Source organism: Oncorhynchus mykiss, chromosome 19, assembly GCF_013265735.2.
Source record: "Oncorhynchus mykiss isolate Arlee chromosome 19, USDA_OmykA_1.1, whole genome shotgun sequence".
Taxonomy (NCBI): domain Eukaryota; kingdom Metazoa; phylum Chordata; class Actinopteri; order Salmoniformes; family Salmonidae; genus Oncorhynchus; species Oncorhynchus mykiss.
In genome coordinates this window covers 17,188,488-17,214,302 of record NC_048583.1, presented here as the reverse complement: position 1 = coordinate 17,214,302, position 25,815 = coordinate 17,188,488, and the positions used below count along the sequence as shown (strand labels likewise).

The following is a 25,815-nucleotide window of genomic DNA, read 5'->3' as shown; positions in this document are numbered from 1 at the left end:
GTAGAACTGTAAGATGTAGGCATTCTAAATACATCAAAGTCTTGCCGTTTATACAGCGTTTGCTAATTGGCATCTTCCCAATGTATCCTGTATACATCGTGCCTACGTTGGGCAGACATACACGTGTGCTATCTGGGAACATATTGCGCACTACGTCTGCTTTCAGAGAGACAGAGAGCATGATAACATTTGTTTTGATCAGTCATGAAAATAAAGTAAAAAACATGCTGGCTCACTATTTAAAAAGATGGGAGAACAAGCTATAGGATGAATACTGGAGTTTTGTCACAGGCACAGCCGACTATCGCTGGCTAATTATTATTGCTGTAGATACGCCTAGGCCCTAAACACTTAGTGGGTGTGAACTGACATCTGCCAAAGCCAGGAATTTTCCCCATCATGGAACATGAAGTTGGAACGTAGCCTGCGCCTCTACACATGCACGTACACACACGCCTAATGTTCTCTTGCAAAAAAAAAAAAAAAAGCGTCTTCTGTGCTGAATAAAGTTTCCACTGTTGTTCAAACCCGAAAGGCTGACGCATAGGCCAAATAAGTAACACAGACCCGGCCTAGTAATGAAAAACGTACAAGAATTTGATGATGACATTCTCCATACCAGACGCATGAAGCAATCATGAAGGTTTCTCACATTTCAGTTGAACAACTGACTAGGTATCCCCCTTTCCATACCTATTCTCCCCCAGCCCCCAATAAAACAGTAGGCCAAATAGAAGGGCCAAAGTATCACCTCACTGTTCAGGCTTCCCCTCTAAAAAACAGTGCAGAAGAAAGAGCGCAAACAAAACTAAAAGAAGGTACCACCAACCTAGCCTGGACTCCACTCTTTTAAGCCACAGTCCACTTCGAGCGAGATAGCTGGTCATTGTACCACGTGGTCTGTCGCCCCAGGCTAGTAGTACTAACAAATATGTTTACTAGCCTAGTTCCAAGAACAGCATAGGCCTAATTCCAGTCAGTCACAGATAATTAGCCTAATAATTATAAGGTGACACATAGTTATTAATAGTTGTAAGGTGAGATACTAAGCAAAAAAAAAATTATTGAACCTTTAACTAGGCAACGTCAGTTATGAACAAATTCTTATTTACAATGAAGGCCTAGAAAAAGTGGGTTTAACTGCCTTGTTCAGGGGCAGAACGACAAGAGTTTTACCTTGTCAGCACGGGGTTTTCGTTTAATGGCCCAACGCTCTAACCACTAGGCTAGACAGATACTTGGTAATAACAGTTGGCTTCCAGGCATGACATAGAACTTAATTCAGCATGGGCTATTGACACACTGGGTGTGGATTGATACAACCAAATGGATCCAGCCAACAAGAAACATGTCAGCTTGAGCACAGTGTGAAATGTGGTCAAAAAAATGATACATCTAGGCCTATCCTGTGTCAGCAACAATCCACGAAATAGGCTACAATCGCAAAGGGAATGACTAGGTTAGTTGTAGCTAGCACCAGAATGATTATGGATCCTTTTCTTACACAACGTCATGATACTTGAGAAATAGGCTAGCTTTCACCTCATGTTGCGACAGAACCCGTTAGGACTAACTCTAGTACTCCTATCCAATGTTCCTTCCATGCCAATATCGGAGTTGAAATAACTACTCCCTTGCACTGGCACTTCCAAAACGTCACTTGACTAATAAGCGTAGCTCAGGGCTGAATCAGGTTCCACAACTGGGGTTGGAGTAAAAACCTACAGGATGATGCCAGGAACAGGGTTGGCATCAGTGCTTAATTTGGGCCGGATTCTGCCGGAACCTCTGTTTTGGACTGCCACTTTCCGGGAACCTATTTGCCAGAAACAGTTACTTCTCGCACAATAAATTTTCACTTTGCAGTTAAAGAATTTGAAAAAAAAAAAAAGAGTTCAATCAGGTTGACTGCCCTCCTACTTAAGCCACAACAAATAAACTAAAATCTGTGAACAAACATGTTTTCACAACTAAACATATTTCACCGTTGACAGCCCCTTTCTCTGCACACTCAAGAAAGGAATGAAGGAGAGCGAGAGGTGATGGAAAACACAATGGTGAAATATTGTGTAGCTAAAAAAAGTCATGTTAGCCTATTAACTATAGAAATATAAAATATTCCCCATTACTATTGAAAATCAAATATAAATGCACTATATATTGTAGGCTAACTATTCTGTGAGCTGCCCTACATAATCAATGTTTGAAACGTAGCGTAAGAACCAGTCCATATAGTATGCATAATAACTGTCCACACTCAAAGCCGATTTCATTTTGCAGTTGACGAATTACAGTGTATTCAGTCAGACCCCTTGACTTTTTCCACATTTTGTTACGTTACACCCTTATTCTAAACTGGATTAAATGAAAAATGTCCTCAATCTACACACATTACCCCATAATGACAAAGTGACATGTTTGCAAATGTATTAAAAAAAAGTATTTACATAACTATTCAGACCCTTTCTATGAGACTTGAAATTGAGCTCAGGTGTGGCCAAATTGAGCAATTGGGGTAGAAGGGCCTTGGTCAGGGAGGTGACCAAGAACCATATGGTCACTGAAAGAGCTCGTCTGTGGAGAATGGAGATGGAACCTTCCAGAAGGACAACCATCTCTGCAGTACTCCACCAATCAGGTATTCTGGTAGAGTGGCCAGACGGAAGCCACTCCTCAGTAATAGGCACATGACAGCCCGCTTTGGAGTTTGCCAAAAGGCACTAAAGAACTCTCAGACCATGAGAAACAAGATTATCTGGTCTGATGAAAGCAAGACTGAACTCGTTGGCCTGAATGCCAAGCGTCGCGTCTGGAGGAAACCTGGCACCATCCCTACGGTGAAGCAATGTGGTGGCAGCATCATGCCGTAGGGAAGGTTTTTAGTGGCATGGACTGGGAGATTAGTCAGGACCGAGGGAAAGATGAACGCAACAAAGTACAGAGAAATCCTTGATGAAAACCTGCTCCAGAGCGCTCAGGTGCTCAGACTGGGGTGAAGGTTCACCTTCCAACAGGACAACGACCCTAAGCACACTGCCAAGACAACGCAGGAGCGGCTTCTGAAAGTCCTTGAGTGGCCCAGCCAGACCCCAGACACTTGAACCCGATCAAACATCTCTGGAGAGACCTGGAAATAGCTGTGCAGTGATGCTCTCCAACCAACCTGACAGAGCTTGAGAGGATCTGCAGAGAAGAATGGGAAAAACTCCCCAAATACAGGTGTGCCAAGCTTGTAGCGTCCTAAGGCAGCTTGAGTCTGTTATTGCTGCCAAAGGTGCTTCAACAAAGTACTGAATACTTATGTAAATGTCATTTTATAGATTTGCAAAACATTAGTATTATTTTTTTAAAAAGGGGCGAATGAGCTAATATTGTGGAAAGAATATTGGTTCCATCAATGTAATTGTCTGCATAATTTCTAATCCCCCATATATTTTTGGGTAAATACACATGCATACCTATACACATATATACATACACATACCTATATAGACATACAGTGGGGGGGAAAAGTATTTAGTCAGCAACCAATTGTGCAAGTTCTCCCACTTAAAAAGATGAGAGGCCTGTAATTTTCATCGTAATTTTCATCACTTCAACTATGACAGGCAAAATGAGAAAAAAAATCCAGAAAATCAGTAGGATTTTTAATGAATTTATTTGCAAATTATGGTGGAAAATAAGTATTTGGTCAATAACAAAAGTTTCTCAATACTTTGTTATATACCCTTTGTTGGCAATGACAGAGGTCAAACGTTTTCTGTAAGTCTTCACAAGGTTTTCACACACTGTTGCTGGTATATTGGCCCATTCCTCCATGCAGATCTCCTCTAGAGCAGTGATGTTTTGGGGCTGTTGCTGGGCAACACGGACTTTCAACTCCCTCCAAAGATTTTCTATGGGGTTGAGATCTGGAGACTGGCTAGGCCACTCCAGGACCTTGAAATGCTTCTTACGAAGCCACTCCTTCGTTGCCCGGGCGGTGTGTTTGGGATCATTGTCATGCTGAAAGACCCAGCCACGTTTCATCTTCAATGCCCTTGCTGATGGAAGGAGGTTTTCACTCAAAATCTCACGATACATGGCCCCATTCATTCTTTCCTTTACACGGATCAGTCATCCTGGTCCCTTTGCAGAAAAACAGCCCCAAAGCATGATGTTTCCACTCCCATGCTTCACAGTAGGTATGGTGTTCTTTGGACGCAACTCAGCATTCTTTGTCCTCCAAACACGGCGAGTTGAGTTTTTACCAAAAAGTTATATTTTGGTTTCATCTGACCATATGACATTCTCCCAATCTTCTTCTGGATCATCCAAATGCTCTCTAGCAAACTTCAGACGGGCCTGGACATGTATTGGCTTAAGCAGGGGGACACGTCTGGCACTGCAGGATTTGAGTCCCTGGCGGCGTAGTGTGTTACTGATGGTAGGCTTTGTTACTTTGGTCCCAGCTCTCTGCAGGTCATTCACTAGGTCCCCCCGTGTGGTTCTGGGATTTTTGCTCACCGTTCTTGTGATCATTTTGACCCCACGGGGTGAGATCTTGCGTGGAGCCCCAGATCGAGGGAGATTATCAGTGGTCTTGTATGTCTTCCATTTCCTAATAATTGCTCCCAGAGTTGATTTCTTCAAACCAAGCTGCTTACCTATTGCAGATTCAGTCTTCCCAGCCTGGTGCAGGTCTACAATTGTGTTTCTGGTGTCCTTTGACAGCTCTTTGGTCTTGGCCATAGTGGAGTTTGGAGTGTGACTGTTTGAGGTTGTGGACAGGTCTTTTATACTGATAACAAGTTCAAACAGGTGCCATTAATACAGGTAATGAGTGGAGGACAGAGGAGCCTCTTAAAGAAGAAGTTACAGATCTGTGAGAGCCAGAAATCTTGCTTGTTTGTAGGTGACCAAATACTTATTTTCTACCATAATTTGCAAATAAATTCATTAAAAATCATACAATGTGATTTTCTGGATTTTCTTTTCTCATTTTGTCTGTCATAGTTGAAGTGTACCTATGATGAAAATTACAGGCCTCATCTTTTTAAGTGGGAGAACTTGTACAATTTGTGGCTGACTAAATACTTTTTTGCCCCACTGTACATACTTTAAAGAAAAAAACTGTATTATTATTCCCAGCAAACCCTACCACCGATCCCCCAATTGGAGTAAACTAATAAACACTTTAGCTTTTACCTTCAATTTATACATCTTATACATATTTTGCATTCACAGTCTATTTTACAAGAGTTATTTGTTTGTTTTTAGTCCTTCCTCGATTTCTGATGTCCATCCAGTTTGATTTCTATTTGTAACTGTGCTATTTCACAAAAGTTCTGAACATATATACATTTTACAGACCCCGTATGTTCTACATGTTTTATCTTGCTATTAGTCCCTTCAGCTCCTCTCCCATCTATCTCTCAACATCATCCATTTTGGATTTCTATTTGCCATATATTTTTCAACTGTGCTGTGATGCTTCAAACAACTTGAACCTTTCTATTCTCATAGCTTCAACAGTTTGTAAATTAAAAATAAACATTTTTGCTAAAATAATTATTATATTATTGATCGATTGACTATGGCTTTTCAAATCACCCAGTATTGCTGTCTACAGCGTTAGTTCTAGGCAAATGTTGCAATTCTTCAGCCATTCCTGGACCTGTGACCAAAAACAAGCTACATATGGACAATACCAAAATAAATGATCTAATGACTCTGCCTCCTCACAGCAGAATCTGCAGAGCTGGGAAGATTGTATCCCCCATATATATATATAACATTCTATTAGTTGCAAGAATTTTGTATTGAAAAATTTGAAGTTTTGCATCCGGCGTTGTTTTGCTTATCAATTCATAAACCATGTGCCATGGAATGGGTACATCGAAAATCTCTTCCCAACTATTTAGCAATTTATATGGCACAGCTGTCCGTTTTTTGGTCCTTAAATGAAATTGGTATATGTTTTTATTTATCACACTTTTCTTTAACCATTTATGTTCTTTAATACAGGGCCGACATACTTTTTTCCCCCTTCTACTTTCCTCTTCCATTTTTGTGGTAATGCTGCAATTAATTGGTTGTCATTTTGGGTAGAGCAGACATTTCCATATGTCTGTGTTAGCTGCATATGTGACATAACTCCACCAGTCCTATTTATGATATCATACACAAAAATACTTCTTAAAACATTTATTCAAAAAATAGTTTTTTTTAAATCAATAAGTATATTTGAATTTAACCACAATATTTGTTGTATTATTTGTTCCGTCTTTTCAGGTGGATTAAACTGAAATTGCAACCAACTTTCTAAGGCTTGTTTAAAAAAAAAAAGATATTTTGGAGATCATTTCCTTTTCAAACAATCGAAAGTGGGCCGGTGTAATCTGAAAAGGGAAAAAGGCCCTTCTTGAACATTGGTACGAATGTCTCATCCTATTTACTAGAGAACCAGTTTGGATTTAAGTATAACTTTTGTATGACTGATGCCTTTACTGAGAGGTCTAATGCTTTAATATTTAATCATTTCTGCCCTCCAAATTCATATTCGTTATATAAATAGGCCCTTTTAATTTTATCTGGCTTGCCGTTCCAAATAAAATTGAATATTTTATGTTCATATAATGTAAAAAGCAGGTCACTAGGTGTAGGCAAAACCATAAGCAAATAGGTACACTGTGATGTGACTAAAGAGTTAATCAGGATGATTTTTCCACAAATAGACAGGTATTTTCCTTTCCATGGTAGCAAGATCTTATCTATTTTTGCTAACTTTCTATAAAAATGTATTGGAGTGAGATCATTTCTTTCTTTTGGAATTTGTATAACGAGTATGTCCACATCTCCGTCAGTCCATTTTATTGGTTAACTACATGGTAATGTACAATTTGCATTTTTTTAGCGATCCAATACGTAATATCATAATTTGGTTTTAATCCAGAGAGAATAGCAAAAGTATCTAGATCCTTCCTCTATGAGGCCGTGGAGACTAATTGTTGTTTTAAAAGAAACATGAATCATCAGCATACAATGACACCTTACTTTTTAAGCCACGGATTTCTAATCCCTTAATATTATTGTTTGATCTAATCTTAACAGCTAACATTTCGATGGCAATAATAAATAGATATGCCGATAATGGACAACCTTGTTTTACTCCTCGAGTTTAAAACTTTCTGAGAGGTAGCCATGATTTACTATTTTACACCTAGGGTTACTATACATAACTTTAACCCATTTCATAAGAGATTCCCCAAAATTTAAATATTCTAGGCATTTATATATAAACTCAAGTCGTACTTTATCAAAAGCCTTTTCAAAATCAGCTATGAAAACCAGGCCTGGTGTCCCCGATATTTCATAGTATTCTATTGTTTCCAGTACTTGTCTTATATTATCTCCAATGTATCGTCCATGTAAAAAACCTGTCTGATTAGGATGAATAATATCTGACAATACTTTTTTAATTCTATGCGCCAAGCATTTTGCTAGGATTTTTGCATCACAACACTGAAGTGTAAGAGGTCTCCAATGTTTTAAATGGACTGGATCTTTATTATTACACCACTTGGGTCCTGTTTCAGTAATAATGATATCAGACCTTCTTGTTGCATGTCTGATAATCTACCATTTATATAGGAGTGGTTAAAACATGCTAATAATGGTCCTTTGAGTATATCAAAAAAAGTTTTGTATACTTCCACTGGTATGCCATCCAGCCCTGGAGTTTTCCCATCCTTAAAGGCCCCAAATGCATCAAGCAGTTCCTCCTCTGTAATTTGGCCTTCACATGAGTCTTTCTGTACAGATGTTAATTTTACAATATTATTAGGAAAAAAATCCATACAATTAGTTTCAGTTAGGGGAGATGGAGGAGCCTGAAATGAAAACATATTCTTAAAGTACTTTACTTCCTCTTTCAAAATATAATTTGGTGAATCATGCGTGACTCCATCAATTGTAACAAGTTAACACATTTTTTTTTGGTAGCATTTCTATATTATATAGATTTGCAAAACTTTCTAAAAACCTGTTTTTGCTTTGTCATTATGGGGTAGTGTGTATAGATTGATGAAGGGGAAAAAGGCTGTAACGTAACAAAGTGTGGAAAAAGTCAAGGGGTCTGAATACTTTCCGAAAGCACCATGTTCAAAAGCCATCTTAAATCTATGGGCTTTTTTGTTGTTCCGCTGTACAATATATTCTGTTTTTTTGGGAGAGGCTTGGGCTCATATTTATACGTATGGATAAGCTAGAATATTCGTATGGGTGTTCTGCATGCAACGTTTAAAATGCATTAAATCAGCATCTTAGTTCTGGAACCTGCCTGGTACAGATAATTGAGAGTGCAGGAGTAATTGCTTTATGTCAAAGAAAGGGATTCATTTGTGCCTTGTTTGGATTCATTATTAGTTCTTGTATTTTCTTTTTCACCATTTTAAAACCAATCGAGGGACTTATGGTGCTAACTAGCACAAGCTAAAGCATAACAGTGCAATACATCAGATTGATCTATTTTTTCTGTACGATTACATATATTATTTTACAATTCAATGTGATCATTGATGATTCAATGTGTCAAATGTTTTATTGTAAATCGGTCCCTAACATTATTACTAAGGTTATAATAAATCTTACTCATAAAAGAACCATGTCAAAACATCAGTTCTTTCCCCATCTCCTCCAATATGTACTTGTGGCTTTTTGCCAGCTCTGCCATCTGCAGGGTGTCATTCGATTGGTCCTTGTTTGCTTAGGCATAAAGCCTGAGTCCTTGGCCTTCCTTTGTGCAAATATCATAGCCACGTCTGATAAAGATTTGTTTTTCTCCCTCAGGTGTTTGAAATTCGTATGAATTTTTAACCCTTATTTTACCAGGTTTGAGGGACGGGTTGGAATGGTACAATGAAACAACCTGAAAAGTATACTACAAAGCCGGATCAATGTTTTTTATATTTATTATATTTAACCTTTATTTAACTAGGCAAGTCAGTTAAGAACAAATTCTTATTTACAATGACGGCCTACCAAAAGGCCTCCTGCAGGATGGGATAAAATGTATATATTAGAGGTCGACCAATTAATCGGAATGGGCGCTGATTTGCGTTTATTTTTTTGTGTTTAAAAAATGTTTTTTTTAACACCTTTATTTAATCTTGATTTAACTAGGCAAGTCAGTTAAGAACACATTCTTATTTTCAATGACGGCCTAGGAACGGTGGGTTAACTGCCTCGTTCAGGGGCAGAACGACAGATTTTCACCTTGTCAGCTCGGGAGATCCAATCTTGCAACCTTAGTTAACTAGTCCAACGCAATAACGACCTGCCTCTCTCTCGTTGCACGCCACAAGTGCACTCCACTCTACTGCCTGTTACGCGAATGCAGTAAGCCAAGGTAAGTTGCTAGCTAGCATTAAACTTATCTTATAAAAAACAATCATAATCACTAGTTAATTTCACATGGTTGATGATATTACTAAAGATTATCTAGCGTGTCCTGCGTTGCATATAATCTGACTGAGCATACAAGTATCTAAGTATCTGACTTAGCGGTGGTAGGCAGAAGCAGGTGCGTAAACATTCATTCAAACAGCACTTTCGTGCATTTTGCCAGAAGCTCTTCGTTGTGCGTCAAGCATTGCGCTGTTTATGACTTCAAGCATATCAACTCCTGAGATGAGGCTCGTGTAACCGAAGTGAAATGGCTAGCTAGTTAGCGCACGCTAATAGCGTTTCAGACTTCACTCGCTCTGAGCCTTGGGGTGGTTGGTCCCCTTGCTCTACATGGGTAACGCTGCTTCGATGGTGGCTGTTGTCGATGTATTGCTGGTTCGAGCCCAGGGAGGAGCGAGGAGAGGGACGGAAGCTATACTGTTACACTGGCAATACTAAAGTGCCTATAAGAACATCCAATAGTCAAAGGTTAATGAAATACAAATGGTATAGAGAGAAATAGTCCTATAATTACTAGAATAACTACAACCTAAAACTTCTTACCTGGGAATATTGAAGACTCATGTTAAAAGGAACCACCAGCTTTCATATGTTCTCATGTTCTGAGCAAGGAACTGAAACGTTAGCTTTCTTACATGGCACATATTGAACTTACTTTCTTCTCCAACACTTTGTTTTTGCATTATTTAAACCAAATTGAACACGTTTCATTATTTTCTTGAGGCTAAATTGATTTTATTGATATATTAAGTTAAAATAAGTGTTCATTCAGTATTGTTGTAATTGTCATTATTACAAATACATGTTCTTATTTTTTTATTTATAAAATCGGCTGATTAAATCGGTATCGGCTTTTTTGGCCCTCCAATAATCGGTATCGAAAAATCAATCGGTCGACCTCATATATATATATATATATGAGACAACACACACACACACACACATCATGACGAGACAACACTACATAAAGAGGGACCTAAGACAACATAGCAAGGCAGAAAAACATGACAACACAGCATGGTAGCAGCACAACATGGTAGCAGCACAAAACATGGTACAAACATTATTGGGCACACACAACAGCACAAAAGGCAAAAAGGTAGAAACAACAATACATCACACAAAGCAGCCACAACTGTCAGTAAGAGTGTCCACGATTGAGTCTTTGAATCAAGAGATTGCGATACAACTGTTCAGTGTGAGTGTTTGTTGCAGCCCGTTCCAGTTGCTAGCTGCAGCGAACTGAAAAGGTGAGCGACTCAGGGATGTGTGCACTTTGGGGGCCGTTAACAGAATGTGACTGGCAGAACGGGTGTTGTGTGTGAAGGATGAGGGCTGCAGTAGGTATCTCAGATAGGGGGGATTGAGGCCCAAGAGGGGGAAGTGAGGCCTAAGAGGGGGAAGTGAGGCCTAAGAGGGTTTTATAAATAAGCATCAACCAGTGGGTCTTGTGACAGGTATACAGAGATGACCTGTTTACAGAGGAGTAATAGAGTGCAGTGATGTGTCCTATAAGGAGCATTGGTGGCAAATCTGATGGCCGAATGGTAAAGAACACCTAGCCGCTCGAGAGCACCCTTACCTGCCGATCTATAAATTATGTCTCCGTAATCTAGCATGGGTAGGATGGTCATCTGAATCCGGGTTAGTTTGGCAGCTGAGTTGAAAGAGGATCGATTACAATAGAGGAAATCAAAGCTAGATTTAACTTTGGCCTGCAGCTTTGATATGTGCTGAGAGAAGGACAGTGTACCGTCTAGCCATACTCCTAAGTACTTGTATGAGGTGACTACCTCAAGCTCTAAACCCTCAGAGGTAGTAATAACACCTGTGGGGAGTGGCATTCTTCTTACCAAACCACATGACCTTTGTTTTGGAAGTGTTCAGAATAAGGTTAAGGGTACTACACTGGCAATACTAAAGTGCCTATAAGAGCTTGTTGGACACTAAGGAAGCTTTGTTGTAGAGCATTTAACACAAAATCCAGAGAGGGGCCAGCTGAGTAGAAGACTATCATCTGCATATAAAGGGATGAGAGAGCTTCCTACTGCCCGAGCTATGTTGTTGATGTAAATTGAGAAGAGCGTGGGGCCTAGGATTGAGGAGCCTTGGGGTACTCTCTTGGTGACAGGCAGTGGCTGAGAAAGCAGATGTTCTGACTTTATACACTACACTCTGAGGTAGTTAGCAAACCAGCGCAAAGACCGCTCAGCGACACCAATACTCCTTAGCTGGCCCACAATAATGGAATGGTACACTGTATCAAAAGCTTTGGCCAAGTCAAAAATAGCAGCACAACATTGCTTAGAATCAAGGGCAATGGTGACATCCTTGAGGACCTTTAAGGTTGCAGTGACATCCATAACTTGAGCAGAAACCAGATTGTATACCAGAGAGAATACTATAGACATCAAGAAAGCCAGTCAGTTGATTATAAACATGTTTTTCCAACACTAAAATAGAAATAGGCCTATAACAGTTAGGATCAGCTTGATCTCCCCTTTTAAATAATGGACAAACCGTGGCTGCCTTCCAAGCAATGGGAACCTCCCCAGAAAGGAGACATGTTAAAAGGGTTGGAGATAGGCTTGGAGGTGATAGGGGCAGCAACCTTAAAGAAGAAAGGGTCTAAACCATCTGACCCAGATGTTTTTTGGGGGTCAAGTATAATTAAGGAGCTCCTTTAGCACCTCGGACTCAGTGACTGCCTGCAGGGAGAAACTTTGTAGCCGGGCAGGGGAAAAAGAGGGAGAAGCATCAGGGATAATCACATTAGAAGGGGTGGGAGATGAGGACATTTTGGACAGGCAAGGAGGCATGGCTGAGTCAAATAGGAATCCTGACTTAATGAAGTGGTGATTAAAGAGCTCAGCCATGTGCTTCTTGTCAGTAACAACCACATCCTCAACTTTAAGGGACATGGGCAGCTGTGAGGAGGGTTTATTCTCCAGGTTTTTAACCATTTTCCAGAACTTCTTGGGGTTAGACCCACAGAGAGAGAACTGCTCCTTAAAGTAACTAACTTAGGCCTTCCGGATAGCCTGAGTGCACTTATTTATCATTTGCTTAAACGAGAGCCAGTCAGCCTGAGTATGCGTGTGCCGAGCCTTCCGCCAAAATGCAATTCTTGAGGTGGAGTAACTCTGCAAGATCACGGTCGAACCAGGGGCTGAGCCTGTTTTTAATTCTCATTTTCTTTATGGGGGTGTGTTTGCAAACAATACCACTGAAGATGTCCAAGTGTCTTCAACAGAGGGGATCAAGCTGATTCTATACCAAGATAGCCAGCTATCTTTGATAAGCAACCAGAAAAAAAACAGACACAGATCTCTGGACCCATTCACCTGCTGTCTGTTTACATCCTCTTAACCATCCGGGTCCAAGCCGAGGACACTGCATAGACACTGTTTGCATAGACATTGTTTGGATAGACACCGCCATGCTCCATCTATATAGCGAGAACATTGTTTGCAATAGAAAATATTGAGAATCCTACATCGCCTATCCCAAACATAGACCCTGATTAGGCAAGGTATATTAACATGCCATATATTTGTTTGCAATAGTTACAGTAAGCTCCAAAAGTGTTGGGACAGTGACACATTTGTTGTTTTGGCTCTGTAGTCCAGCACGTTGGATTTGAAATTATATAATGACTATGAAGTTAAAGTGTAGACTGTCAGCTTTAATATATGGATGTTAGACTTGAGGTAAGCAACACTGAAGCATGCATGAGAGCACCAGCTGTTCTGGATGACTGTGTGATAACGCTCTCGGTAGCCGATGTGAACACAAATTTTAAACAGGTCAACATTCACAAAGCCGCTGGGCCAGATGGATTACCAGGACGTGTACTCAAAGCACACGCAGACCAACTGTCAAGTGCCTTCACTGACATTTTCAACCTCTCCCTGACGGGGTCTGTAATAACTACATGTTTCAAGCAGACCACCATAGTCCCTGTGCCCAAGGAAGCGAAGGTAACATGCCTACATGATTACCGCCCAGTGGCACTCACGTCGGTAGTCATGAAGTGCTTTGAAAGGCTGGTCATGGCTCACACCAACAACATCCTCCCGAACACCCTAGACCCACTCCAATTCGTCCACAGATGACGCAATCTCTATTGCACTCCACACTGCCCTTTCTCACCTGGACAAAAATATGTGAGAATGCTGTTCATTGACTACAGCTCAGCATTCAACACCATAGTGCCCATGAAGCACATCACTAAGCTAAGGACTGAGACTAAACCCCTCCCTCTGCAACTGGATCCTGGACTTCCTGACGGGCCGCCCCCAGGTGGTAAGAGTAGGCAACAACATGTCTGCCACGCTGATCCTTAACACAGGGGCCCCTCAGCAGTGGGTACTTAGTCCCCTCCTATATTCCCTGTTCACCCACGACTGCGTGGCCAAATACGACTCCAACACCATCATTAAGTTTGCTGACGACACAACAATGGTAGGCCTGATCATCGACAACGATGAGACGGCCTATAGGGAGGTCAGAGAACTGCAGGTGTGGTGCCAGGACAACATGTGAGCAAGACAAAGGAGCTGATCGTGGACTACAGGAAAAGGCAGGCCGAACAGGCCCCCGTTAACATTGACGGGGCTGTAATGGAGCGGGTTGAGAGCTTCAAGTTCCTAGGTGTCCACATGTAACAGATGTGAAACGGCTAGCTTAGATAGTGGTGCGCGCTAAATAGCGTTTCAATCGGTGACGTCACTTGCTCTGAGACCTTGAAGTAGTGGTTCCCCTTGCTCTGCAAGGGCCGCGGCTTTTGTGGACCGATGGGTAACGATGCTTCGTGGGTGTCAGTTGTTGATGTGTGCAGAAGGTCCCTGGTTCGCGCCCGGGTATGGGTGAGGGGACGGTCTAAAATTATACTGTTACATTGATGCTGTTGACCCGGATCACTGGTTGCTGCGGAAAAGGAGGAAGGTCAAAAGGGGGGTGAGTGTAACGGATGTGAAACGGCTAGCTTAGTTAGCGGTGCGCGCTAAATAGCGTTTCAATCGGTGACGTCACTTGCTCTGAGACCTTGAAGTAGTGGTTCCCCTTGCTCTGCAAGGGCCGCGGCTTTTGTGGAGCGATGGGTAACGATGCTTCGAGGGTGACTGTTGATGTGTGCAGAGAGTCCCTGGTTCGCTCCCTGGTTCGCGCCCGGGTATGGGCGAGGGGACGGTCTAAAGTTATACTGTTACACACATCAATGAACTATCATGGTCCAAACATACAAAGACAGTCGAAGAGGGCACGACAAACCCTTTTCCCCCTCAGGAGACTGAAAAGATATGGCATGGGTTCCCTTGACACCCCCTCCGCTCTACCTTTTGTACACTGCTGCTACTCGCTGTTTATTATCTATGCAGTCACTTCACCCCCACCTACATGTACAAATTACCTCAACTAACCTGTACCCCCGCACACTGACTCAGTACCGGTGCCCCCTGTATATAGCCTTATTATTATTAGTGTTACTTATTACTTTTTATTTTAGTCTACTTGGTACATATTTTCTTAACTTCTTGAACTGCACTGTTGGTTAAGGGCTTGTAAGTAAGCATTTCACGGTAAAGTCTACACTTATTATATTCAGCACTTGACAAAAGATTAAATAGATATGATATGGAACTGCTTGCATTAGGTGTGCATTATTAGCTGCCTCATTAAGTCTCAAAATGTAAAGTCCCCATATTTGGGGACCCTATGAGATTTGTTTTATTCAATTGAGTCTGGTATGAGAAGGGTAATCCCTATATGCAAAAGCAGGGTGTCTGCGGAAAGCTGAGAATCTTGGCTATTGATTGGTGCCTTCATGCCGATGACCTCATTTCAAGATGGCTGCTACCTACATTCCGGTTAGCTTAGTGAAGCACAAACTAAAACACGGAATACGTTGATACACACCGAAAGGCAGGATTCCACAGATCATGAGGGTATCTTATTTGTTTGCCTGTGACTTACAATTATTGATCAATGATTGAGTCAAAATATTTATTGCAAAACGTTTTCACCAAACATCTTACAAGGTAAACTGAGATTTTGTCTGTGTTTGAGCTATAGCTACATAGAGGGTATCAAATTAATAATTTGGTTGGTAGGAACAAATCTAGCATATTGCCCATGTTATCTGATGATGTATGACAGCAACATCGAATGTCCACCGAGTGACTATATATTTGCGCATCAAAAATATGATGTTGCCTGCTTACGAGCGGTAGGCATCCATTACACAGGGGATTGGCTACTATGGCAACTTAACAGTCTTTTAGCCAATGAGATGGATGGATTTGCAGACGACCTGGGTGGGAGAAAGAAAGGCCTAGACATTTGTTTTACCCCCTTTCCTCCCCAATCTTGTGATATCCAATTGGTAGTTACAGTCTTGTCCCATCGCTGCAACTCCCGTACGGACTCGGGAGAGGCGAAGGTTGAGAGCCGTGTGTCCCCTGAAACACAACCCAGCCAAGCTGCACTGCTTCTCGACACAATGCCCGCTTAACCCCGGAAGTCAGCCGCACCAATGTGTCGGAGGAAACACTGCACCTGGCAACGGTGTCAGCGTGCATTGCGCCCGGCCGCCACAGGAGTCACTAGTGCGCAATGAGATAAGAACATCCCTGCCGGCCAAACCCGGTCGACGCTGGGCCAATTGTGCACCGCCCCATGGGTCTCCCGGTCGAGGCCGGCTGCGACAAGGCCAGAACTCAAACCAGGATCTCTAGTGGCACAGCTAGCACTGCGATGCAGTGCCTTAGATTACTGCGCCACTCGGGAGGCCTCGGCCTAGAACCTTTATGCGTAATGAGAACTATTGCTACCTGGCTCAGAGATTTGGAAACGCCCCATAACCACACCTGACACCACTTACTAAAACTTCTGCTCATTTCTAGTTGTTAGGTCTATTAATCCCATTATTTTTCTGATATTGTTCACGTTGTCATCAATAATTCACTTGTAGCTTGTCAATGACATAGGACTTTCAATATAAAAAAAAATGTTATTTTGTGTGCTTGATCTTGTGTACTCTGAACTATGTAACTCATATCTTCTGATCATTTCCTCACGATCTCCCAGATGTCTTCTTTCCAAATATACCAAGTTTTTGCATGTAACAATCACGTAATTACACATGAATAGCAGTTACCTTTGGGTATGCCTATTCAGGCGGAAATCTACATATTGCCATTACATTTAAGGAGTTGCATGTTCAATAATAGGCTATAGCCTTTTGGCTGTTACGCGATAGACTTACCATTGTTGAATGTTTCCATTAAACTCTTAATGAAAAAATGTCCGGTCCTTGTATGCATGCGTAGGATCAGTTTCACTCTCGCCAAAATCAGTCCAAAATTAATCCAATGCATTTCTATGGGCTTATTTTGGGCCTAAACTTGTCCGCCTGCCTTCCCTGCCTTAGAACCACTCCCACTGTTAGGACGTAAACATAAGCATCTCGTCATTATATATAGATCTTTGATATTATTTTCTGTTGGTCAAGTAATTTCACTGTTTGGAAAAATGGGAACTGTATGGGTATCTTAGATGGTTGGTGGTCTGGCTGTTGGGAGCTAGGGCGGGTGGCCGAGAGGTCGCTGGTTCGGGTCCCCGGGTCGACTGGGTGGGGGCGCTTGACCTGGTTGCTCCCGTGGGTCTTTCTGGATGGGAGTGTCTGCTGAATGTAAATGTTGAGTGGCTTCACTGTATGTGAATGTAAAAAATGTAATACAAAATGAATATTCAGTTGAGGGTAATTAATAGACTGTTTTGAATATTTATACATTTTCCCTATCTGTAATACACATGATTTCCAGTGTTTGTGATACTCAAGTTGGGGGTTGATGGTCACTAGACTTGATACTGAATGTTATGAATTATTCTCCTATCTGTTGATAGTGGTTGACGCCAGACAGGATGTGCAAGGACTGAGGACACACAAATGATTTACTGGTGTATTGTATTGATGACATCCTGTGAACTCCGTGATTCTGTAGCATCTAGCATTCATTGCCTTTTTGTTTCGACTTCCTACAAGACTCTCGGGCTGGTGTTTACAGAACTTTTAGTGCTGTCTGATTAGGATATGAAGGGTCTGCCTCCCAAGATTGTATAGACTAGACATAGGCCTGCATCACACGTCTATTTCGTACCTAAACAAAGACAGATCCTGGTCTGTTTATTTCATACTATATATCTGTATCATATACTATCAAATCTAAAGGCAGTTTATGAAAATAACGTGTTGCTGATTGTGAAATTGCGCCACCCACTGGTAAACAGAGGAATACTAAGAATGTACTTTGATGTACAGTAAGTAGTAGGTGGTGGGACAAAATATTTGATTCCACACCCGAAGCAACAAACACTCATCTACTGTATTCTCTAATAGCCAGCACACAGGCCTCCCTCCATACATTTACGCCACAAATGTACATTAAATAATAGTAATGGGCATTGCTGAACTCAGATGTAGGTAGAGAATTAGCCAGTTTCAACTAACTATATATTTCTCATGAAAGGACTAACTAGTCTAGCTAATTAAAATGTAGCTATTTCAATTATACAGTATGTTAGCTAGCTAGAATAAACTTGCCAGTGAATACAAATATTAGGCTAACCTTTACTTTTTAGTTTGAATAGACATTTTTGTAAAGTTAGGCTTGCCATATCAAAGTCAGTCTCAATTTATACAAGTAGCTAACGTTAGCTGGCTACATACCCATTAGCTTAAAAAGCCTAAATCAGCAAGTGATTATGTGGCCCGGTTATGTTGCCAACAAGCTATTAGCAGTTAGCCATCTAAGGGTTGCTGTTAACATCGTTAGCAGGATAACGTTAGCTAGTTAACTCAACCCGCTTTATTCACACTGGTTAGTTAGCAGACAATGACAAATGTAACATTTGGTATCTATCTATATGATGAATAGCTAGCTGACTAGTGCTACCTTTCCTACTTGCTAGCTAGCTTACGTGTGCTAACTTCAGCTAATTTCAACTAGGCTAGCTAGCTTTGTGATTCATAGTGAAAATGCGCATTTTTACATTAACTAAAATGATAGCGAAGTTAGTTATAACGGAGCACAATATGTTTGTCTGGTCTATATTGCGTTAGCTAGCTAGCAAGATAACTTTATCCAAAGGTGTGGTTCCGCTAACGTCAGCTAGTTACTGTAGCTAGGTCGAAGTTAGCTAGCTAGATACCACCAAGCTGGCGCTTGCAATACTCTGAAGCGTGAACGTTGCACTAAATTAACTTGCTACCTACCTTTATTCAAGCAGATCCTCTAATTTCATGCAATGTCTCTCATCATGTCTCTTTCAGATGTAGGCTTGCGTGAACGTGAAATAGTCCCGGTTACTTATACTCAAACTAATATAACGTTACTGGCACATATTGTGCGCGAAATATACATCTTAAAAAATATATACTTCATTTTATATTCGAGCAGCGCAAATCTCTCACCGAGCCAGTACAATTAGTGTGCAACTGCAGCCTGCAATTTAGGGGTGTTCCTGCATGTGGGCATTCCTGTATCTACAGGAACACCTGCCCCAAGCATCCCATTGGTTCCTGCCAAACACCTGTCTTCGTTAATAGAACAGCGTGGAAAAAGTTGCCCGACAGAAGTGGGAGAAGGACACCGTTTACTGGTTACTAGTACGGCAGTTGGGAGGCTAGTTGGTGACACTCTGTGCCAGTTAGCTAGCGCACGTGACGCCCCCCCCCCCTTCACTATAGATCTATCGACAAGACATCTAACTATAACATAGACCTTGACTATACCAGGTTTTCCCCAAACTCGGACTTGCCTCCCCCAACAACAACAACAAAAAAGCTGTGAACCCAGGGGGAGCACCAGGACCGAGTTTGTGAAACCCTGGACGAGACCATCTAAACATCTAACTTCATCGTAGATTTAGGTCTAAGCCAACTCAACCGCACCCAAAAACCAACTGTACCAGCTAGACATCTAACTAGTCTAATAGTACAGGTCAAGTCCTAGACCAACTTACTTGACCTCTACCTAGACTTCATATTTTGACCTTCTATAAGACTATAGATCAAGACCAACTAGATTGTGTGCCAGTCTGTTCGTACCATCATGCCAACGCCTTGTCACTCTTTGTTCTGATGCCAATCATGTATGGCTCGACAGTGACAGCAATGGAGCTGGCAAAAGCACAAACAGATCTGGGACCAGACTAGCTCTAATCTAGACCAATACTTACAACTCATCTAACTGTATCTAACTGTAGACACTGTATCTGAAACGTGTAGTAAAAGCTGATGCAAGCACACATATTTTCTTCAGAAAATGTACCCTTTTCTAGTTTCTGAAGGATTCTCATTGCCATTTGATGGAGCTCTTTCTCTGAAATGTTTCTTTAATCAATGACTACCCCTGGCCTGGATGAGTTTCATTGAACAGGCCGGGTATCAAATGTGGGTCCTCACCGGTCTATGGTCGTCACCCAACTCATAATATCCTGCTAAGCTAAAGTCTAGGTGTTATCTATATGAACTTAAGGTCTCAGGTAAGGTCACCCATCAGGCAAATGAGCGCACGTAGCTCAGCGAACTACCAGGCTACCTCTGCTACGACACCTTTCAAGTGATTTTGGTCCTCTTAGGGGAGCATTTTCCATCAAATGTCTGATCAACTCCTTCATTCAGATGTTTCTGAATTCTGCAAATCTGCGTGCTTGCATACAGTCATCAGAGGCAGCAATGAAGTAGCCGACAGAAAAACAGGATTTGAAAAACACAGTTATTTCTCAAGGACTTTCTTCTCTGGGTGTTCCATCTCCAACCCCCTCTATGAATGCAGATACTCTGTGCTGAACCTCCCTCTCTCGCTTGCAGCCACTTCACTGAGCATATCTCTCAGCCTCCATCCTGAGCACAACCCAACAGCAGCAGTGCGGCTTGCTATTTCATAACTGTGCTGCATTGCAGGGCTATTTCCACAAGTGAGGGCTGGATTGCATAAGAGCTGGCTGGTGTTAAGCCTTGAGAGCTGCAAAGTGAGAGAGAAGAGGGGAGTGAGAGAGCGAGGTAGGGGGGTGATGGAGGGGGTGGGTTGTGTGACGCAGTAGGACGTGCACGGAGACCAGAATGCAGACACTCCCCCCCCCCCCCCCCCCCCCCCCACCCAACCCCAGACATCATGAAAGAACAGCGCTACCTCAGGGACTTGTCCAGGTAAGTGTTGAATGAATAAAGGGCTGTCACACTGCTGCAATGGGCTCCTTGGAACTGACTATGTTTTCAGCTGGAACCCTATTTCATGCATTTTACACAGACAAAAAAAATATATTAAAAAATCTTCTTTGCACGCTTAGACTAAATTAGGTACTTGCAAACACTTATTTCAATAGACGTTAGGTAAACAAAGCGAACTACTAGTCCCCAGGTTGATTCACTTAACAGTCGCCTTTGTGAAGTATGTCAAGTATCTGGCTGACTATAAAGTCGCCCCTTAGAAGTCTTAGAAATAGACCTTAACTTCACTGGTCTGCGTCACAACACAACCCCATTACATTTACATTGTCCACAGGGGGCAGGTTATCAGGTATTCCCTATTCCCCTCTGTTGTCCAGCTCCACTGCTCAGGTGTTCCCCCACAAAACTGGGTTCCCTCTCCCCCAACACTATTAAACAACCAAGTCAAAAGAGAATTTCCCTGTCCACTTTGAATTCAGGTTTGCTTACGGGGCAGTACAGGAAGCACTTATCACAGTGCTCTGTGTTATAGGAGGACTTATCTGGACGAGAAAAGATGAGATAAATATCCAAAGAGATTGAATATATCGACAATGTATGTATTTTCCATTATATTTGTCACTTCATTTTGTACAGAAAAAAAAAAAGCTCTGCTCTGTTATGCTCAGGAGCCAGGGCATCTACGTTTGATTTGGATTATGTTTCAAATGTCGGTTGACTAACTGACTTGACCATTTGTATAGTGTTTGCCCTTAACAGCAATTGTAGGTGCAGCCTATAGGCTACACCGTATGCGTTACAGGGTAGAAGCTAGGAGAACATCCAATTCACCCCTTTAAAAGCTGTTAATCATTTGAATAATGAATTCAGGAAGTAATTACAGCAGAAAGGAAGCTGTTTGAACCACCCAGACGGTTGTGTGGACCAACAATTCAGTCGCACGACTGCCTCCCTCGATGCACCCCTGCAATTTAAACGCTGGTGTGCTCACTGCGCATCTGATTTGGGTGCAGTTCCCTGGTTTGGTCAGAGGAAGGAGGTAGAGCGAATACAGTAAGAGAGAGTGCATTTCATCATCCCTGCAATGCTCGTGAAGGTCTCTCAAGGGCAACCCATCATATCTGCAAAGTCATACACACACACACGCAGCCTTGGAGGTATTTCTGTGTGGACCACACAACGCATGTCAATTATGGGATTGTTTATGCACTGCATATGCAATCATCAGTTGAAGTGGAGATTATTTTTAAAGGAGAGGTATGACCTGAAATATCTTTAGAAGATTCGGATATATCTGGTCACTCACTGTTTTCTCCCTCGCCTACCCTTTAAAGCTGTAAAATATGCATGACCCCTTGAATGTATTACCATATGTATTCATGGACCTACACAACGATTAAAAGACCAGCAACAGCAGTTTGTGTGAGTGATTTGTATGCGCGCCCGCCCTTGTGTGCATGGGTTTATGTGTGTGTGCGTGTGAGTCCCGTGTGTGTGTGTGTGTGTGTGTGTGTGTGTGTGAGTCCCGTGTGTCTGTGTGTGTGTGTGTGTGTGTGTGTGTGTGTCAAAGCTGGTAATCCTGTAATCAATACACCAACACACGTGCTGTGAGGGGTGACAGTGTCAGCAGTCGACAGGAGACGGCAGCATAGAACAGAACAGAACAAATCTCTCTTCAAAATGATTGTGGAAATGCAACATGATTTAGAGCCACCTTTACCACCTACCCAACTCCTATTCAACCACTTAATGTTATACACAAATGTTTACACGGATATGGTAATATCATTGTTATAACAAAATATGATCAAATATCCTTTTGACTGTACTTCTCTTTTCAATGCATGACTCACAGTCGATGAGGGACACAGTAACAGCAAAGCACTACACAAACACTGCAGAATAACACGCTCGCTGTTCTACGAGGACACAGACAGAGAACAAACAAAGCCCTTAGTGAACACAATATCAAACGTTCCCCTCTGCCACTGAACTCCAGAGGATGTTCGGAGGCTGAACTAAAGACATGCCCCCGCACTCCCTGCCTGTCTGCCTGCCAGTCTGTATGTCTGTCTGTCTGCCTGTCTGTCTGCCTGGTCTACCTCCCCCAGCCTTCCTGTTCTGCCTCCCTCCCTGCCTATACTTCCCGGCATGCCTGTCTGGTCTGTCTCCCCCAGCCTACCTGGTCTCCCTGAATGGGTCGGTTTCCCCCAGCCTGCCTTCCTCTCTGCCTCCCCCTGCCTGGCCCCTAGCCAGAGCCTATAAAGAGTGCTGGGTCAGCAGAGGGTGAAGAGGACCATAAAACAAAGTGGGAACGGCATGACTGCCCCTCATAAAACTACTAACCATCAACTGTGCAGTATCGATCAACAGCCTTTAATCAATACAGGGCATATACTGGGGCCCCCAGATTTCTCTCTTTCTGCAGAGTTAGCGAATCTAGAACCACGTTATTCAATGCTCTTTGAGGGGGAAAAACTAAGATGGTGGATGGATATCTTTGTGATGATGGATATTTTTGTTTTGCCTGACGGAGGCCTTCGGGTATGGGTTTAGAGGGTTCCCGATGACCAGTGATGAATATCGCTGAGCGTCCAAGTCATTTGGACTGGATCTGTGTTTTAACAGATTAAGTACAATAGGCTTTTTTGTCATAGCAATGCAGGGAGAAGTGAACAGTGGGCTGGGCTGCACATCAGACAAGGATAGTAGACTTTTTTTCAAAATGCATTTTTAAGAAATATTTGAAGGTTATGGCACAGAGGGTTCAGAAACACTGCAAAATGGGGGGGGGGGGGGGGGGGGGTACGGCTGCAGTCTCGCTAAGGTATTAGTAAGCAAGTCATCACCAAATTCTTTGTTAATCAAACCAGTAATGGTGTGCACGCAAGGATCAAAAGGTATGCATGAGCATACACAGAGAAAGCAAAAGCCTGAACAGTGTTCCACTAGTTTACTTAAGTGTGATTTCGCGAGGGCATTTTCCCTATGCGCAGCAGCAAGGAGCGGAAGGAAGCCTGTTGGGGTCCACATCTGGAGCTAATATTCACATTTGACACCAAGACTTTCTGTATCACACACAGAAATACCGTCTCTCTACTAATTGTGTGTTAACATGGCTTTCAGCCAAATATCCCTCACTGCGCTAATTAGATGAACCCAAAACCCTTCAGGAGCAACACACATCCAATGTCATGAACAAACACTTTATCTTAAAAACCCAGAGTGAAAGGGGGTGTTTAGTGTGTGAAAGAGAGAGGAGGGTGGGTGGGGGCAATTTAGTATGGGGGGGGGGCTAAGAAAATGATCTAGCTGCCTCCGAGTAGTCTAGGAACGGGAGTTGGGACGCAATCTGCAGTACATCTCCAGCTCTCTGTAACGTATGCAGCACTTATATGGACACTTTCCAACTCCCAACTCCCCCCGTTGTCTGGGCTGTTTCCTTCGCCCAGCCAGACAGAGTCAGGGCCCAGTCAGTGGGGAGAGATCACTCAAAGCTCTTAACATCACAATAGCTGCAGGACGTCCGGCCGAGCTGGACCCGCCCTCGCTGGGGTGTGAACCCTTTACGCATTGCGGTGGAAGTCCAGCTAGGCAGACAGGCAGGCAGTCACACCTCCTCCAGAGACCACAGAGTGCAGTTGATTGACACTAATTTCAAAGCAAACGTGCCCCTCCTCCTCGGCTCTGCTCTACTTCGGGAAAAGCACAATAGAGACGGAGAGAGAGAGAGAGAGAGAGAGAGAGAGAGAGAGAGAGAGAGAGAGAGAGAGAGGTGTCCTTCAGCTCCGCACAGATGAGGGGAGTTGGACTAAGAATATCATAAGGAGTGTGATAGTATGAAAATGTATGCATGCACTACTGCACCACCCAGACGGTGGTGTTGCTCTGGATAAGAGCATCTGCGAAAGGACTCAAATGTAAATGTAAAATGTATGAAATGTACAATTGATTCATATTTCTCAGAATGTAATGACACTGAAAACACTACAGGCCCCCACAACATTTTTCCACAATGTCAAATATCTTTTCCTGATAAATCAAAGCTTTTTTACACGTGACTAAAAGCAACATTTCCCATTGCCAACCACTGTGTTAGCAGTCAAATAGTGAAATGGTTCAATCTCTTCCTCTCCTCCAACGTTATCCAATACAGCTCAATGGAACTCCCAGAATCCCCCTCTCTGGTGTGAGTTTCTGTAACGCAGTGATGTCATTTTTACAGCACACAAGGGTTCTATATAGAGAATGATGGATGTTTGTGTCTGTGTGTTTCGACTGGATACAGTCCCAGTGTTTTGAGGAATGAATGGATTCTATGGCAGCCCTTCTTCTAACCCTCTACTGTAGTCAGTTATTAGTATAGCTGCCTGGCTCCAAAGACTCACAGTGGGGCTTGGTATATAGGCACTAGCACTAGGGCTTGGTATATAGGCACTAGCACTAGGCAGTGGGGCTTGGTATATAGGCACTAGCACTAGGCAGTGGGGCTTGGTATATAGGCACTAGCACTAGGCAGTGGGGCTTGGTATATAGGCACTAGCACTAGGCAGTGGGGCGCAGGCAGCATGTCAAGCATGCCAAGACGAAGTCACCCTTGCAGGGGCTGTTAAATAATGCAAATGTCATTTCGGAGTTAGGGAGCGAGGGAGCGAGGGAGGGAGGGAAAAGTGAAGAGGGGGAGATTGGAGAGATGGAGGGAGAAAGGGGGAGAGACCGAGAGATGGGGAGAGGATGAGAGCAAAAGAGAGACTGTGGGGCGGGGGGGGGGGGGGGGGGGGGGTGGCTGAGATAAGTGTGTGTGAAAGAGAGAGATCGAAAGAGAGAGATAGAAAGAGGGGGAGAGAGAGAGGAAGAGAGGGTGAGAGAGAGATTGAGGGAGCAGCTAGGAGACTGCAGATGAATAGTTAATTCATACAGTAGCTTCTGGGCATGTGCAGTGTTGTAGGAGATCTGTTTCTCCTCTCTTTAGGGTCATTGGGCTTTTTTGTTTATTGTTCTTATTTCCTGGTAGATTTTCCTGTCCATGTTCTCCATTGAAAATGGGATAACCTGGTAAAATAAAAGTAAAATAAAAAGTTTAGTAACCTTGTCTGGTTGTCTTAAGCTCAGTTGCTGTAATTCAAATGAGGTGC

General features: G+C 42.6%; 1 protein-coding gene across 2 annotated transcripts in view; it reads right to left on the bottom strand.

The window, feature by feature from the left end:
• Nucleotides 1-19,109, bottom strand: part of LOC110498664 (bifunctional UDP-N-acetylglucosamine 2-epimerase/N-acetylmannosamine kinase) — a 41,340-nt gene extending 22,231 nt beyond the window's left edge. The window contains exon 1 of one of the 2 annotated variants that reach the window (XM_036954350.1): nt 18,722-19,109. Coding sequence is in view for 1 of the 2 variants with exons in the window: in XM_036954349.1 (XP_036810244.1) it covers nt 16,712-16,714 (3 nt within the window). In the remaining variant the exon portion in view is untranslated. Of the gene's footprint in view, nt 1-16,711; nt 17,138-18,721 lie in introns of those variants that run through there. The other variant, XM_036954349.1, reaches the window with a different exon arrangement.
• Nucleotides 19,110-25,815: the final 6,706 nt, after the last annotated feature.